Source organism: Adiantum capillus-veneris, chromosome 29, assembly GCF_014529385.1.
Source record: "Adiantum capillus-veneris isolate H3 chromosome 29, ASM1452938v2, whole genome shotgun sequence".
In the NCBI taxonomy this organism is placed as follows: Eukaryota; Viridiplantae; Streptophyta; class Polypodiopsida; order Polypodiales; family Pteridaceae; genus Adiantum; species Adiantum capillus-veneris.
Window position 1 is genome coordinate 79,262,339 of NC_140959.1, and position 14,936 is coordinate 79,277,274.

Genomic DNA, 14,936 nt, shown 5'->3' on the forward strand with positions numbered 1-14,936 from the left:
CTGTGAGGGTGAGAAGCTAGAAAATCATTCGGATATTGTTAGTTAAGGTCTGTTTCAAATAATTGTTGTGCTTGGCAAGATTGAAAGATATGACCCACAGAGGCAAGGCCAGAACGCTCTAGTCTGTTTTCAGCAAATGCGAACCGACGACCTTTCTCCATCACCTACGCATGCATCTTGAAGGCATGTGGATCTACGCAAGATACTGAGTTTTTCAAACGACAAAATTGATTATTTCGTTTAATATAGATGTATGCTTCTCGGCATTGCTACGCCATCTTGCTTTGGTTATATTATTAGCTTGAGACTACCTCCATCCACCTTGGAATTGGGCGGAAAATCACACAAAAAGGTCAATTTTCTCACATGAATTTGTGCTTGGTTGATTTGCCGGCTCTAGATCGACATGCAGTGTCACGGCAATGATGCATGCTTCCCTTGCAGTTCCTTGCCAGCCCCTTGCCAATTGATGGACGTGGCAGAGGGTCGTTTCTACTCCTTGACCCTGACAATAGCTTGGATCACCCAGGGCCTCTTATGAGCTTTAGAGTCAGCTTCAGAGCTGCATAGATGTGTGCCCCCACTCAGTTGGAGAATCCACGATGAGATTGCAAGATATTCCAATAGGGGCGGATAAGCATCATGTCGGCAAACTCATTCACAAAGCTTTAGCCAACATCATCATGTTCGTTACAACAATTGACACTTTCTCTCTCTCTCTCTCTCTCTACTTTCTTCTTTAGGGATATTACTCTTGTTGACTCTTCAAATGACACAACCACACTTACACAAATGACAAGAACGCATAAAATAGAGCAAGATTGAATCGAAAAATTAATACAATTTAAAAGCTAAGGATATATTTAGACATATCAAAATTAAGACATCAAGATCGTTGCGTTGTAAACACAGGACCATGTCACCTTAAGGTAATAAGATTTTTGATGTGTCTCTCTCTCTCTCCAAACTTTTTTCTTCTAGGTTCTTGTTTTCTCTCACCTTGGACTCAAGTCAATTCAATATAAATGCGGCTAACTAACCACTCTAGTTTTTGTTTGGAAGGGAGAAACATTAATGAAAGAACAAGCAAATGACACAATTCGGTGAACGCGTTACGCGGTAAAAAGCCTCGCTTCGGACGAAAAGGACGGGATCCGGACTCGACAAAGTGGGGGGCGGAAGCGGGGGCTTCTGGGGGTGTGGGTTCAGCATATCAGCATAGACAACTTCAGACAAGAGTCACAGACAAGGGAGATACACCTCTTGCCTTACGAATCGCGGCTATGTAGCATGGGGGTGAAGCTGATGATATGGGATCATGGGTTCCTTTGCCATGATGAGTCGCTGTAGTACCTACTCTCTTCTGCTGCCATGGAGCTGGCGATGGTGCTTGCGGCCTTGATGATATGTCTTCATCTGCAGGTCACTTCCTCCCTCAGTCCTTACGCCCCTCTCTCCACCCTCCCCTACCCCTGCTCCACCTCCGACCCTCTCCTCTCCTCCGATCGCTTTGCTCTCCGCTGCATACCATCGCGTACGCACCCAAATTCCTTCTTCCTGGCAGTTTCCTTCTCCAACCCTTACGGCCCTCCTGTGTGGATCGCCAACCCATCCCGCCCTGTCTCCCGCAACGCGTCTCTCGTCCTCTTCGATGCATTCCAGCTCTCGCTCTCTGATTCAGGTTCGTCTCTTGTGCCCTGGTCGCTTTCCTTTCCACGGACTTCTCCTGCTCCTTATGCGCTTGTCCTCGACTCTTCTGGCAACTTCTGCATTGTGGACTCTTCGAATGCTATCCTCTGGCAGAGCTTCCTTCATCCTCTTGACCTTCTCCTGCCGCGACAGTTGATGACCCCAGGTATGCAGCTAACCTCGGAACCATCAACACCCACATCAATCGCCATGAATTACTCAGCAATCATGGAGCCTGCGGGACTTGCCCTCTTTGCCAACTTCCCTAACTCCACCAGCTTTCCCTACAGTGTCTTTGGGCTCAATACGAGCTCAGTTCGCCTCGAGGATGTGATGCATGATCAATCTTCTTGCAATGGTACTGACAATCTGAATGGACATAGTGCTCTGTTTTTTCATGATGGGAAACAGCTTATCTTGCAAAGCTGCATTGCTAATGTCTCTGTGTCAAGATCGCATGCATTCAGATTGGATGATCAAACAATAGATTTTATTAGACTTGATTCTGATGGGAGCATACGTGGCTACAAGTTCGACTATGGCAATGCGACATGGATGGTGGCTTATGATTGGTTTGCCAACAGCTCAAATGGTGTTTGTAGTGTGCCGTCTGTATGTGGGCCTTATGGCATTTGTAGACACTCATCAATGAATGAGCCTTATAGTGAGTGCAGCTGCCCTGCTTTGCCAAACGATTCAGGCTTGGATCCTCATATATTCGTGATGGCGAACAAATCAGATTCACATGAGGGATGCCACTTAACACATCCTCTTAACTGCACATTTGGTGAGCAGTCCCTCTACTTCATTGAGCTGCAGGGTGTTGACTATTTCGCCAATGATGCTCGTTTCTCTCAACACACAGGGAACAGAACAAAGCAACAATGCATAGCTGCATGTGCTCAGGAATGCAAATGCAAGGCTGCATTTTACCGAGCAGACACCGGGGCATGTTTTCGATATGAGCAAGTGCTGAGTATCATGAGGTTAGGTAATTCAACACAGTTGCACACTAATGTTATCTATTACGATGAGCAAACAACAGCAAATACAACACAGAAAGTGTCTACTTTCAAGCTTCATGAACAGGCTTTGTTGCAAGCACAATCAACCAATGTGTTCGCATCCTTGAATTTAACGAAATTGGGCATGGCCGATGGTTTAACTAATTACTTGGGTTATTTAAAGGTGCAGAATAATTTTGTACAGAATTATGGCGGAGGAACCGTAGCAAAGGCTGGAGACAGAAGGTACCTCATTATCACTTTAGTGAGTACCTTAGCAGGCTTTATTTTGTTAGGTGTCACATTTTGGGTGTTGTATGTGTGCTGCCAAAAGAGAGGCAGATTCAAAGCTTTGGGAGATGAAGATCTTTTTGCAGCTACTTTACCAGGCCAGCATAGTGTTATACACTTCACTTTTGCTCAGCTCCAAGCAGCAAGTGGTGACTTCAAAAGCAAGTTGGGTATCGGTGGGTTTGGCTCAGTTTACAAGGGCACCCTTCCCAATGGCTCTGTTGTTGCCATTAAACAGCTTGAGAGTGCAATCCGATCCGACAAAGAGTTCGAGTGTCAAGTCGTCTATTTAAGCTCTCTTAATCACCCTAACCTTGTCCGCTTAACGGGGTTTAGCAACAATGGATCTCGCCACTTCATCGTATCTGAGTACATGCAAAATGGGTCTCTTGATGCTTGGCTTTTTTACAAGGCCATCGGCAAAGACTCTTCATCATCCTCTCCACTTGATTGGGTCACTAGATTTAAGATTGCCCTAGATGTGGCGAAAGGGTTGGCTTTTCTTCACCAATCCAACCTTGTCCATATGGATGTTAAGCCCCAAAATATCCTCCTAGATGAGAAATTTGTTGCGAAGCTTTCGGATTATGGCCTTTCTAGGCTGATGGATCAAGAGGACGGTAGTCTGATTATGCATATGCGGGGTATGCCAGGCTACATGGCACCTGAATGGGTTCAGCATGCATGTGCGACAGAGAAGGGTGATGTATATAGCTATGGCATGGTCCTAATGGAGATGTTAGGGGGAAGGAAGAATGTGGATTTGTCACAGAAGAGGGAGAACTGGTATTTTCCTATATTAGCGGCCAAAATGTTGAAGGAAAACAAGGTGCTGGAAGTCTTAGATGAGAAGCTAACAAAGTGCAAGGCCATGGGGGAGGCAGAGTGTGAACAAGCAAGGAAGTTGATGCTAGTTGCTTTTTGGTGCATAGTAGAGAATCCAAGCAAAAGGCCTGATATGGGAAGCATACTGTCGATGCTACAAGGACACGTAGAGGTCCCGGAGCCGCCTTTGCCCCTCCATTTTGATGGGCACAATGTACATAATACTATGTGTAGTTATGATAATAACCAGCAATTTTATTACAATCAAAGCGGGTCTTCGTCATCCCCGTCGACCTGTTTCAACATCTCATTTGCTTCAGAGCCATTACCGACATCTGTGTATAGTTCGTGGTCTAGCAATGGGGGCAAAGTGGATGATTGTACCTTGTTACTTCCTGCTCATGAATGAGCGATGATGTACATACTCTCCATTCTCGAGTCGTATCAGAACATAAGTCTTGTGCTCTGATGGGAGAAGTAATTCCAGTAATTCTTTACACCTTTGCTGCAAGCTTCCATTGAAGAGGAGGGCTGAACATTAAGGATGGGGTGCTTACATGTCAAACTCCAACGGAGGTGGAGTTTGCCTTCTCTCCTTTGTATTGTAAGTTTAGCTTCCAAAGAGAACTGAACTCTGCTGAACATGAAAATGAACAAAAATTCACATGCCCAAGAGTTAAGAGGCTCCATTGATTCGAGGGCTAATTTTTGCAGATTTTGCGATGGCATTGTCTCAAAGTTGCACACCAACCAATTTAGTCTGCCCCATTTTAAGCAATGACCATGTCTATGTTTAACTTGAGTTTGAATCTACTCTTTGATTTGTGCTAAACCGGATCCGCAGAGCGAGGCAGTGTGAGACCTTCAGTGGGAACATGATCTAAGTATGAGTAATGAGTCACCAGGTCTCTGAGTCACAAGGTTTGTGTGAAAGCTGGAAAAAGTCCTTTGGTCAAGATCTTGACTCCTAAAATGTGTAATAATATAATGCTGAGCCCAAGATTCAAAAGTTGGAACTTGGAACTTGGAAGAGTCGAGCCACTGATGCCTAGAGAAAAGGGCAAACTCGTGGCTAAGGGCCGGGTCGCACTCGGGGAAGTGCGGGGAGGGGGGGGATGATATTCCCTATTTACAGGAATTCTGAAAAGGTTGGCACGAGATCCGAACAATGTCAATAATCCCACTAGCACTTCGAAAAAGTAAGGGATTAAGCGAGGGTTAAGGAGGATTTTCTTTATCCTTGAATGCAGGAGTTCGGGAACCAATCATAGTGTAGCATGCACGTTGGCCACTGTTGAGCTGGTCCTTTCTGCGTCGATTGGAGCTTTGGGTGCGACTCTGTGCAAGGACCTGCCCCAACGTCTTCCCCCACTGGCCCGGGTGCGACCCAGCTCTAAAGAGTGGGAACTATTATGTAGGTAGTAGTATAATCTATCGATAAAAATGGCATATATATTATACATATGTTATTATATTATTATTTTCCTCACTCCGGCCAGCTTTCAGCTTTCAGGTGAGTGCCTTGCGTCATCTATATCTATCTATACTTCTGTACTGTATATAAAAGGGGGAGGGATTCCTTCCCCCCCCCAACCCTTGGCCTATATCTCACACGGGCATGGGAGGAGATGGGATCTACGGTGGGATGATTGAGCACCGTAGATCTCGGGCTTCCGTGGACAATGTAAACTCGAGAAAAATGTAAACTCGGGTACCCGAGTTTACTTCGCTCCTCTCCCCCGCCCCCAAGGATTGAACCCACAACCTAGGGTTTGAGGGCCATGTGGCCTATCCACCACGCCCGCGTATGTCACTGTGGAATGTACACGTTTCCATGGAGTTTTGACGTGCAAAAGTATCGGGACGGGCAAAAGTAAACTTGGGTATTTTTGTAAACTCGGATACCCGAGTTTATTTTTGCGACAAGATCTACGACGCGCGCCTAATGTCGGGGCCCAAAAGTGATGGGAGCCTTTGATCCCATCTCCCATGCCCGTGTTAGATATAACTGAGGCCCCCCAACCCCCCACCCCCCACCCTCGCACGTGGTGCGTTTTCCTTACTCCGGGTGAGTGTGCCTTTGCGCGAGGCGACACAGGAGACAAGCGTACTGTGTGCGCAAGCAGGGTGCACGGGTGCAATTGGCCCTGCGACTTGCATCTCGCCCTGCACGCTAAGGCCTGCTGGGACTTGCCCCTCACCCTGCGTGTGCTAGTACAGAGCCTACATAAGGCAAGCAAGAGGAAGCTGAGAAGAAAAATCTACAAGGTGGGAAGGATCCAGCATACTCTGTTGTGACCATTTTAAGGGCAAGCACCTCAAGATTGAGGTGGGCAAGGATTGGGTCCCCATTAAGGTGTTTTTTGAGAGAAGAAGGAGCTGTCATAATGTCGGAAATTTTACTTCTTTGTCATGGCATGGGTGCTCTCTCATTTTGAGCTTAGCTTCCCATGGTTTGCATGTCATTGCGCCTGGTGTTGGTCTTTTTGAGAAACCTACTGTGAATCAAGGCAACCTCTTCTTGAAGGTCAGAGAGTTCTACAAAGAGATCTTAGAGAAAGGCTTGCTTTGCAGGTTCCAATCGATGTTTGAAATAGGTGCTTTTCCCGACTAGACACCCAACACTAGAAGTAGGTGTTCAATATGATGCAGGGGATTTGAGTGAAAGCATTGCTCAAGTGTTAAGCTTGCTAGCTTTTTGGGCTTTCCCAGACTAGGTTTCTTGATCATATGTGTTGGGTTAGGTTTCTTGATCATATGTGTTGGGTTCAAGACCTTATCAACATATCTAAGTTTTGTGGAAACAATCCCTATGCCATGCAAACAACACACGGAGTGTGCATGGGTCATATTTTAACTTTATATATATAGTGTTCTTTTTTCTTGGTGTCGAGCCTCCTCTCTCGCTCTCTCTCTCTCTCTCTCTCTCTCTCTTTCAATCTCTACTGCTCACCATGGCTCGCCTTCACCCGCCATAGCCTGCACCAACACTGGTATCATAGCCTTGTCTACTTGGCTTTGATTGGCATCGATCTCGACTCGGTTCAGCAACGCGAGAGCAGCCGCTTGTGCAGAAGAGAAGGAGGATCTCGACCTGCGCCAATTTGGGCACAATCTACATCAACAGGGCCGCTTTAGCCTCCTGGTGAATTTTTCACACTTGAGCGTCTCCTAATTCAGCCTCCTTAGCCTGCTGCAAAGCAAATCCGTCATCTCGGCGCTGTCCGCTACAGAATTCGACATCATTTTCCTTTTGTTTTAATCCTTTCACACTAGCTATTCAAAGTGGCCAACCCAATTTAATACTTCAAGCAAGAGGGCCTTCACACCTGTTAAGGCTGCAGTCTCAAGTAAAATCTCCATCATCAATTGCATTTTGGTAAATGCTATCGAGTATTGAAGACTCAACACATCTTAAGTTTGTAGCAATTGCAGCCCTCAACAAATATTGTGTAAGTAGGCCAAGGTATGGACGGACAGTAGAGCAACCTGTCAAGAAGTTTTTATCGACTTTTGCACATTAATCAGTGGGATTTCCAAAGCACTTCAAAACACCGCTTGAGAGGTTGATAAGCAAGGGTTTTTTGTGGCGTATCATAAAGCATATCAAGCATGGTATCAAAGGTGGATAAGTGTAATGGATCCGACTTTCACACCTGGAAAATCAAAGTGAAGGGATATTTGTTGCGAAAGAATCTTTGGAGCGTCGTCAAGCCTCTATCAAGAGACGAAGCAGGCACATCCGCTGCTGTTACGAGAGCACTACCTATCGAGCAACAATGTAAGGACGAGCAAGCATTAGGTATTATTCTGACATCTCTTGAAGATGATTTTATTCAGTATTTGGATGACATGCAATCTACCAATGCTGCTTGGATGGAGCTAGAGAAAGTGTTTGGTCCTAAAGCCAAATACTCCAAAATGAGCCTTTAAATGGACGTGTATTCTCTTTCTATGTGTGATGACAAGAATATTGCAGCTTTAGCTAACAGGTTGAAAAGCATCCGCACCCAGCTGATTTATGTTGAAGCCCCTATCCCAGATAAAGATCTTATACCTGTTTTTCTTAATAGCCTACTTGTAAAATTTCGTCAAATTGTAACTATTTTAAAGGAGAAGGATCCGCTGCCTTCTTTGGATGGTATTGTTAATTCATTGCAGGAAGAAGAGAAACAAGTACCACATATTAATTCTGTTGTACCTACTACATATGTAGCTCGTGGTTGCATTTTGACTGCAAATTCAACCAGGTCTACTACCAGCACTAGACCTTATGCGATATGTGGACACAGTAATCATCAAATTAAGAATTGTTTCAAAAAAAATCCTCGCATCTACTGTGCAAAGACCAATCATCCTTTGGATAAATGTTTTAAGAAGAATAAATGACAGATCAACATGGTTGAAAAGTGATGAAGATTGAGAAGCACCAATGCTTTTTGTAGATAGTGATGTCCTGTAGTTTTCAGTTTGTTCTATGTTTCCTTTTATGTCAGACATTTGTCAATAAAATGTATGGGTTATAAACACTACCATACATCAATGGTAAGACCGCCCTTTTATGTTTGGTTCTAAGTTTTGGTTTGTCTCACACTGATAGTTGTTTGAGGGAAGTGCACACACACACACCTATGTTATTGTCAAGGGGGGGACATCTACTCCTAGTTTTAGGTGATTGAACTCTGCCATGGTTTGTCTCAAATCCATTGTCAGTGGTTTGGGGGGGGGGGGGGGGGGGGGGGGGGGGGTTTGTTGGGTTCAAGCCCTTATCAACATATCTAAGTTTTGTGTGGTAACAATCCCTATGCCATGCAAACAACACACTCAGTTTGCATGGAGTGTGTATGGGTCATATTTTAACTTTATATATTGTAAAGGTTTGTTAACTAATGAATATAGCGAGCTTTTTTCTTGGTGTCGAGCCTCTTCTCTCTCTCTCTCTCATTCAATCTTTGCTGCTCACCATGGCTCGCCTTCACCCGCCATAGTCAACACCCAACACTATGGCCTTCAATTTTACTGCAGGCCCCGCTTCAGCGTTGTTGTGCTACACATGTTACACATGTTGAGGCTCATTATCATGCTTTTCTGCTTAGAATCCATGGTAGGCAAAAGTCAGCCCTTCGAACAAGGGAGATGAAAAATGCCAATTTTGATTCGATGTCTAGATTGAGAACCTTAGTCAATCACCTATACATTTGCTATGGTATAATAGCTCTTGGAAGCATTGGCAGGAACTAGGTGATTGGTCTGCTTCACACTTACCAATTGCGTCAATCAACCTATCTATATTATATGTAAAAGGGAGAGGGATCTCCACCCCCCCGGACATGTGGCTCCCTTTCCTGCATCCGACAGGTGTGTCTTGCAATGAAAAGGGAGAAAACAAGAACATAGATAGATAGATAGATAGAGAGAGAGAGAGAGAGAGAGAGAGAGAGAGAGAGAGAGAGAGAGAGAGAGAGAGAGAGAGAGAGAGAGAGAAAATGATAAAGTTTGGGGCACACGGGACTCTTGCACCGAGAAGATTGCAATGTTCAGAGCAGGGGAGATCGTACAGAGGAGCCCAAGGCCTAGCGCCCGTGTGGTGGTGCGGTCGCCCTTTTGAGGGCTCTTTTCTAGCAATGCCCTATGTGGGCTATATCTCGGTCGCAAGATGACCCTAGAGGGTCTACCAGCTGTGTATTTTGGAGTAGGTTTGCAGGCACAGGATAGCCGTCCCATGTGCTCTCTCTGAGCACCTATGGTTTTGTGAATACATAGCATCACCAAGAAGCCAACAATACTGCTACACAAGCAAACATGGACACATTAGTGGTATCAACACACAAAGGTTTTGAGAGAGAGAGAGAGAGAGAGAGAGAGAGAGAGAGAGAGAGAGAGAGAGAGAGAGAGAGAGAGAAAATGATAAAGTTTGGGACACGCAGGACTCTTGCACCTAGCAAATTGCAATGTTCAGAGCAGGGGAGATCGTACAGAGGAGCCCAAGGCCTAGCGCCCGTGTGGTGGTGCGGTCGCCCTTTTGAGGGCTCTTTTCTAGCAATGCCCTATGTGGGCTATCTCTCGGTCGCAAGATGACCCTAGAGGGTCTACCAGCTGTGTATTTTGGAGTAGGTTTGCAGGCACCGGATAGCCGTCCCATGTGCTCTCTCTGAGCCCGATGGTTTTGTGAATACAGAGCATCACCAAGAAGCCAACAATACTGCTACATAAGCAAACATGGACACATTAGTGGTATCGACACACAAAGGTTTTGTGAACATAGAGCAACACCAAGAAAGCAGCAATATCTACTACACAAGAAAACATGGAGTATACGGGGCTCCTGCATCAAGTGGATTGTGGTGTTCAGAGCAGAGGAGGTAAAATTCAAGAGTCCCAATGCCCGTGCAGATCGCCATTCTAAGGCTATTTTCCAATCACGCCCAATGTGGGTTCTGTCATTAGGCAAAATTTGGACTCACAAAGGGGCCTTATAAGGAGTTTGACTTCCTCTCTCATGTCCAAAACGGGCGTGCGGTAAAATTTTTACAAATCAACTCTAAACTTGGCGGAGATTTGGCATTTAGAATCTACTCTTCAAGCTCTTTCTATTGATATATAGCACGCCACAAGATTCCTCATATTTGGAAAGATACTATTTTTGATTCTCTAGATTCTAGACGGAGTTGTCACATCACAGGAGAATCAAAAATAAAATCTTTCAAAATATGAGGAATCTCATGGCGTGCTATATATCAATAGAAAGAGCTTGAAGAGTAGATTCTAACTGTCAAATCTCCGCCAAGTTTAGAGTTGATTTGCAAAAATTTTACCGCACGCCCGTTTTGGACATGAGAGAGGAAGTCAAACTCCTTATAAGGCCCCTTTGTGAGTTCAAATTTTGCCTAATGCTCGATCGTAATCTGACCCTAGAGGGACTGTCAGATATATAATCTGGAGCAAGTTTGCAAGCACCGAGTGGTGGTCGGATACACTCTCTCTAAGCATCAATGGATTCATGAATACAGAACAATCAACAATATCCGCTACACAAGAAAAACATGGACAGAGCAACGATATCCACTACACAATGGTTTCGTGGACACAGCAGTGCCAGGAATATTCTCTACACAAGCAAACATGGAGGGGAAGAGAATAAGGCTTTCTTTAGTGAGCTCACTTAAAGACTATGCTAACAAGTCAAAGAGCTTCCTATCCACAATGTTGTCTCATTCAGTTCATTGAATGTAGGATATGTCCAACAAGTCAGGGTTAGGAAGCTCTGGGTTATTTTCAACAGATGCAGAGAGAGAGTATCTCTCCAAATGTGATCACCTATACTTGCACCTTGAAGCCATCTAGCATTACACAAGATGCTGATATGGGCATAAGAATTCATGATGCTATTGTTAGTTAGGGGTTGTTGAAAGAAACACCGTGCTTGGCAATGCCTTGGTTGACATGTCTGCCAAATGTGGTGCACTTCATAAAGCACAAAAAGTGCTCAAGGAGCTTCATGTCTAGGATGTCATCTTATTGCTCTAAGCTATTTTTTGGCGGATTTGAAGTGGGGGTGTTTCTTCAGATGCAAACACATACACTTGCATCTTGAAGGCAATGGGTTGGGGTCACAAAGGTCTGGGCTGTTTTTAGTAGATGCAAAGAGAGGGCATCTCTCCTAAAGCAATCACATACAACAAACCCCTGCAATGGGTTGTGGATTGTATGGTCCATTGCGCAAAATAACAAGCTGTCGTATGCAGCAAGGATTGTTTGATCAGTGTTAGTGGGTCGTCGTGATGGACGTCTGTAGCATAGCTATCTAGCACTAACATAATATATCAATACTTAGGGAAGTAATTTGGATGGGGTACGGAAACTCTTTGAAGTTGTCAATCTCAAGACGTGAACCTAATAAGCAAACACACCAACTCAATGATCAGGAAAATATTTTTATGTCCTTTCTCACCGCTCTAAATCATCACGTTGTCATTTCGGCACTCAAACGAAGTCGAAATGCAAGAGAACTTTAGGGGGAGGTCTAAGACACCTAAGGACACTATCCTACCAAGTTTGGTGGCAATTCGACAAGGTAAAATGCAACAAAACTATCTAGAATGGTCTCCCTATGGTTTAGGAACACTCTCCTATGGTCAAAACATAAAACAACAGTGGTTTAAGCACTAAAATATGAAGGTTAGGCTCACTAACACGTAGTCACAAACCTCAACAAAACTAACAATGCTTATACTTGAATGAAAGAGCAAAGAGAGAGGAACAATATACAAGTTTCAAAATTAAAAACGGATTACCCAATCATTAGCTGCAATGATTACAAGTTGAAGCTTCATAGTCTTTTGAGCATAAGTACAATATAGCTCTTTCTTGTCTTCAAAAGATAAGGCTCCTTTCACAATAAGGTTATTGACCTTTATATCTAGGGCTTTCTAAATGGCCAGTAGCCATCTCACATGGACCTTTACAAATATCATGACCGAATTACAACTCAGAGAATCGACTAGCTACCCTGGAATCAGGATTTACACAGAGTATCACTACACTCGGTCGAAAAAATAATAGAGTACAAATGTGGTGTCCAACTACGAGTTCGACCAGGTGGATGCCCGTTCGGTCAATCTATTAACATTCTCCCCTTCTAGCTCATGTCGTCCCTTAACACAACCATGTGCAATCTTGTTGTTAGTCTTGTCTTCAGCTTTGTCTGCAAGGATGATCATTAGTGTTGTATGCTTTGTCATTGATGACACTATCCTTCCTTGAGTGCTTCATAACTGTTGTGTTTTTATTGATGTGTGTGTGTTGGACTTCAATTTTCGAGGAAATTTTGCATCTTGTTGCTCATTATTCTCTTTGTTGCCACTTTTGGCCGTGAAGATGGCTTCTAATGTTGCTTGTCGTTGTTGGAACTGAACATTTTTTGCATTGAGTTGATGATGGACTTGCTTTCAAGTTCCATTGCAGTGTTAGTTGTCTACAATAGGTCACGAACTTTGAAGCATTGTGTGAGCTACATATGGTTATTGTAGATAGCTCTCTTGCTGAATTTATCATTGCTTATCATTGTAGCCTGTAGCTCATTTTTTAACTCGCCATTTGTTGATGGAGCTTTTTTATCGCCCTTGTAGATAAGAGATGCTCTTGACAAGCATGTTTGAGATCTACAACTGTGGTTGTCTTTGACGATGCACATGGGTAAATTTCCTTATTGCTTATGTAGAACGAATATATAGAAGAGGATGGTGTGATTGTTTTTAGATTAGGGTCTAAAAACCTAGATAACCAAAGGAAAAAATCCGGTTGGGTAAAAAGTGCCCTTAGTATACGCTCTTACCGGAGTTGAGCAATTCCACTTGAAGTACGTGTCATGCAAGGTGAGTGCTTGGGAGAAACAAAGAAAGAGTGCCTAATGCAAGTGCCAATTATGAGACATTTTATATGCATATGAGAATTTTGTCGAACAAAAGCATACAATGCAAAAAAGGGAGTTGATGGGTGCTTCAAGGAAAAATGTAGCACATAAGACATCAAAGGACGTTACAAGAGCTTCTGGGTTTCTAAGAAGGGTTTTCAATGTTGAAGCTCCTCCACTCATAGCTCACTATGCACAGTGCGTGAGTGTCTTGTGGACTCTCTCCTTTACTTCACCAGACTTAAAATTCATAGATTTCAACTCTTATGATCACCTATACCAACACGAGCAACAAACCGTAATTATGCTTAACTCTTTCAACTTGAGTAGTACCTATAATAGCTAAGATGCTTAGACCATAGAGAATATTAATTGAAGCTTTGGGACTAATGCCTCGCTCATTTAGTGTCTTAGCTACCCGACTTTGTCTCTTATGCCATGTATTTTCAATGGTGACTTGGACATACCTGCTCAAGGCCAGAATTAACCCAATTCTTAAAGTTCTTGGAGATTTAAGCCTCTTCATTGTGTTGGTCTATGGATGCCACCATTTTGTTGAGTAGGGTGGCATATTTGGGCTCCTCTTGACTTACTTGTCGTAGTTGACAATACTTTGTGAAACAAGTTCTTTGGCTATTGTAGTGACCAATGAAGCCTTTGCTTTATCTCCCATGAGAAGCGGTTGTCAATGTATGTGGGTCCTTTGTGATTATGTTTTCACTAGTGATTTTAGAACCCACCTTATTGGTGGTCGCTGTGTGACCGTCTTTCATATTTTCTCTTCTGCTTTGGTTTGATGGAGACTATACTTTGGTATCCATACCTAATTATTTACGCTGTAGACGCCTTCTTTTTGTAGTTGGAAATGAGGTACCCATCTAGAGGTTGCATCATCCTTGGTTGCAATTGACTTCTGTTGGCTTTTGGTTGTCATTGCTATGTTCCAGGTCGTGTTCCAGGTCGAGCTACTACTTTTGGAAACAATATTTGAGTGTTACCTTCATAAAATCCTTGTGCTTCAAGTAGCCTTGACCGGAATCATCTGGTATTGCACCTCTCTTTGTTGGGTAGCCTGGTTGAAGTCTAACTTTGGCACCCATACGTGCCGCATTGCTTATTTCTTTGACCTTTTATTTTTCTCTTTTCAGTTGTTCATTCTCTTGATTGATGTGGCTATCTTCCATTGATAGCTTGGCTTTCTCTTTGTGAAACTTATTTCTTGAGGTGAGTAGATCCAAGCTGTCACTTTAGGATTTTTGGCCCAAACATTGGTATTTCCTTGGAAGTAGACTTGAGCACTGATTGACTCATTTGATGCGACCCACCCTATAACTTTTGGTTGTTGAAGTTGAACCCGTGCTTGATGTATCCAACTGGGTCTTTGACTTTGATGTGGTCTTTGGATACCAACACTTGGTTGATTCTCTTTGGCTTTTTCTCGAGGCTTTGTTGGGATGGAAACTTTGGTTGATATACTTTTTGCTTAGGTTTCCATCGCGTTGTCGATGGTGTGGCTCTTGATGTAGAGGCTACCCAGGAACTTTGATGGAGGCTCGTTGAAGGTAAAGTTGAATTGCAAGGTTGATCGACTTTAGTGGTGGTTGCTTTAGCTTTACTTTTGATATTGTTGTTCTGGGGCTTTTGATATTGTTGATGAAGCTTTTGGTTGTTGTCAAAAGAAGTCGTTTATCTAGCTTTTAGTCAGAACTAGACTC

At 43.7% G+C, this 14,936-nt stretch overlaps 1 protein-coding gene across 2 annotated transcripts; it reads left to right on the forward strand.

The window, feature by feature from the left end:
- Window positions 1-1,163: 1,163 nt before the first annotated feature.
- LOC147419453 (G-type lectin S-receptor-like serine/threonine-protein kinase SD2-5) lies at window positions 1,164-4,502 on the forward strand. 2 transcript variants are annotated; one of them, XM_086505874.1, is made up of 3 exons: window positions 1,509-1,681; window positions 1,804-2,476; window positions 2,555-4,502. In XM_086505874.1, exons 1-3 carry the CDS (start codon window positions 1,652-1,654, stop codon window positions 4,216-4,218), a joined length of 2,367 nt encoding a protein of 788 aa, XP_086362000.1. In that variant the 5' UTR covers window positions 1,509-1,651; the 3' UTR covers window positions 4,219-4,502. The 2 variants fall into 2 exon arrangements, with proteins under 2 accessions (XP_086361999.1, XP_086362000.1); XM_086505873.1 differs by having other exon boundaries at window positions 1,164-2,476.
- Window positions 4,503-14,936: the final 10,434 nt, after the last annotated feature.

Excerpts from the sequence above, each read along its gene's own strand:
- LOC147419453 (XM_086505873.1), top strand. The coding sequence starts at position 1,372 with ATGGAGCTGGCGATGGTGCTTGCGGCCTTGATGATATGTCTTCATCTG. Across the intron at positions 2,477-2,554 it reads TCCTCTTAACTGCACATTTG|GGAACAGAACAAAGCAACAA; the intron begins GTGAGCAGTCCC and ends CTCAACACACAG.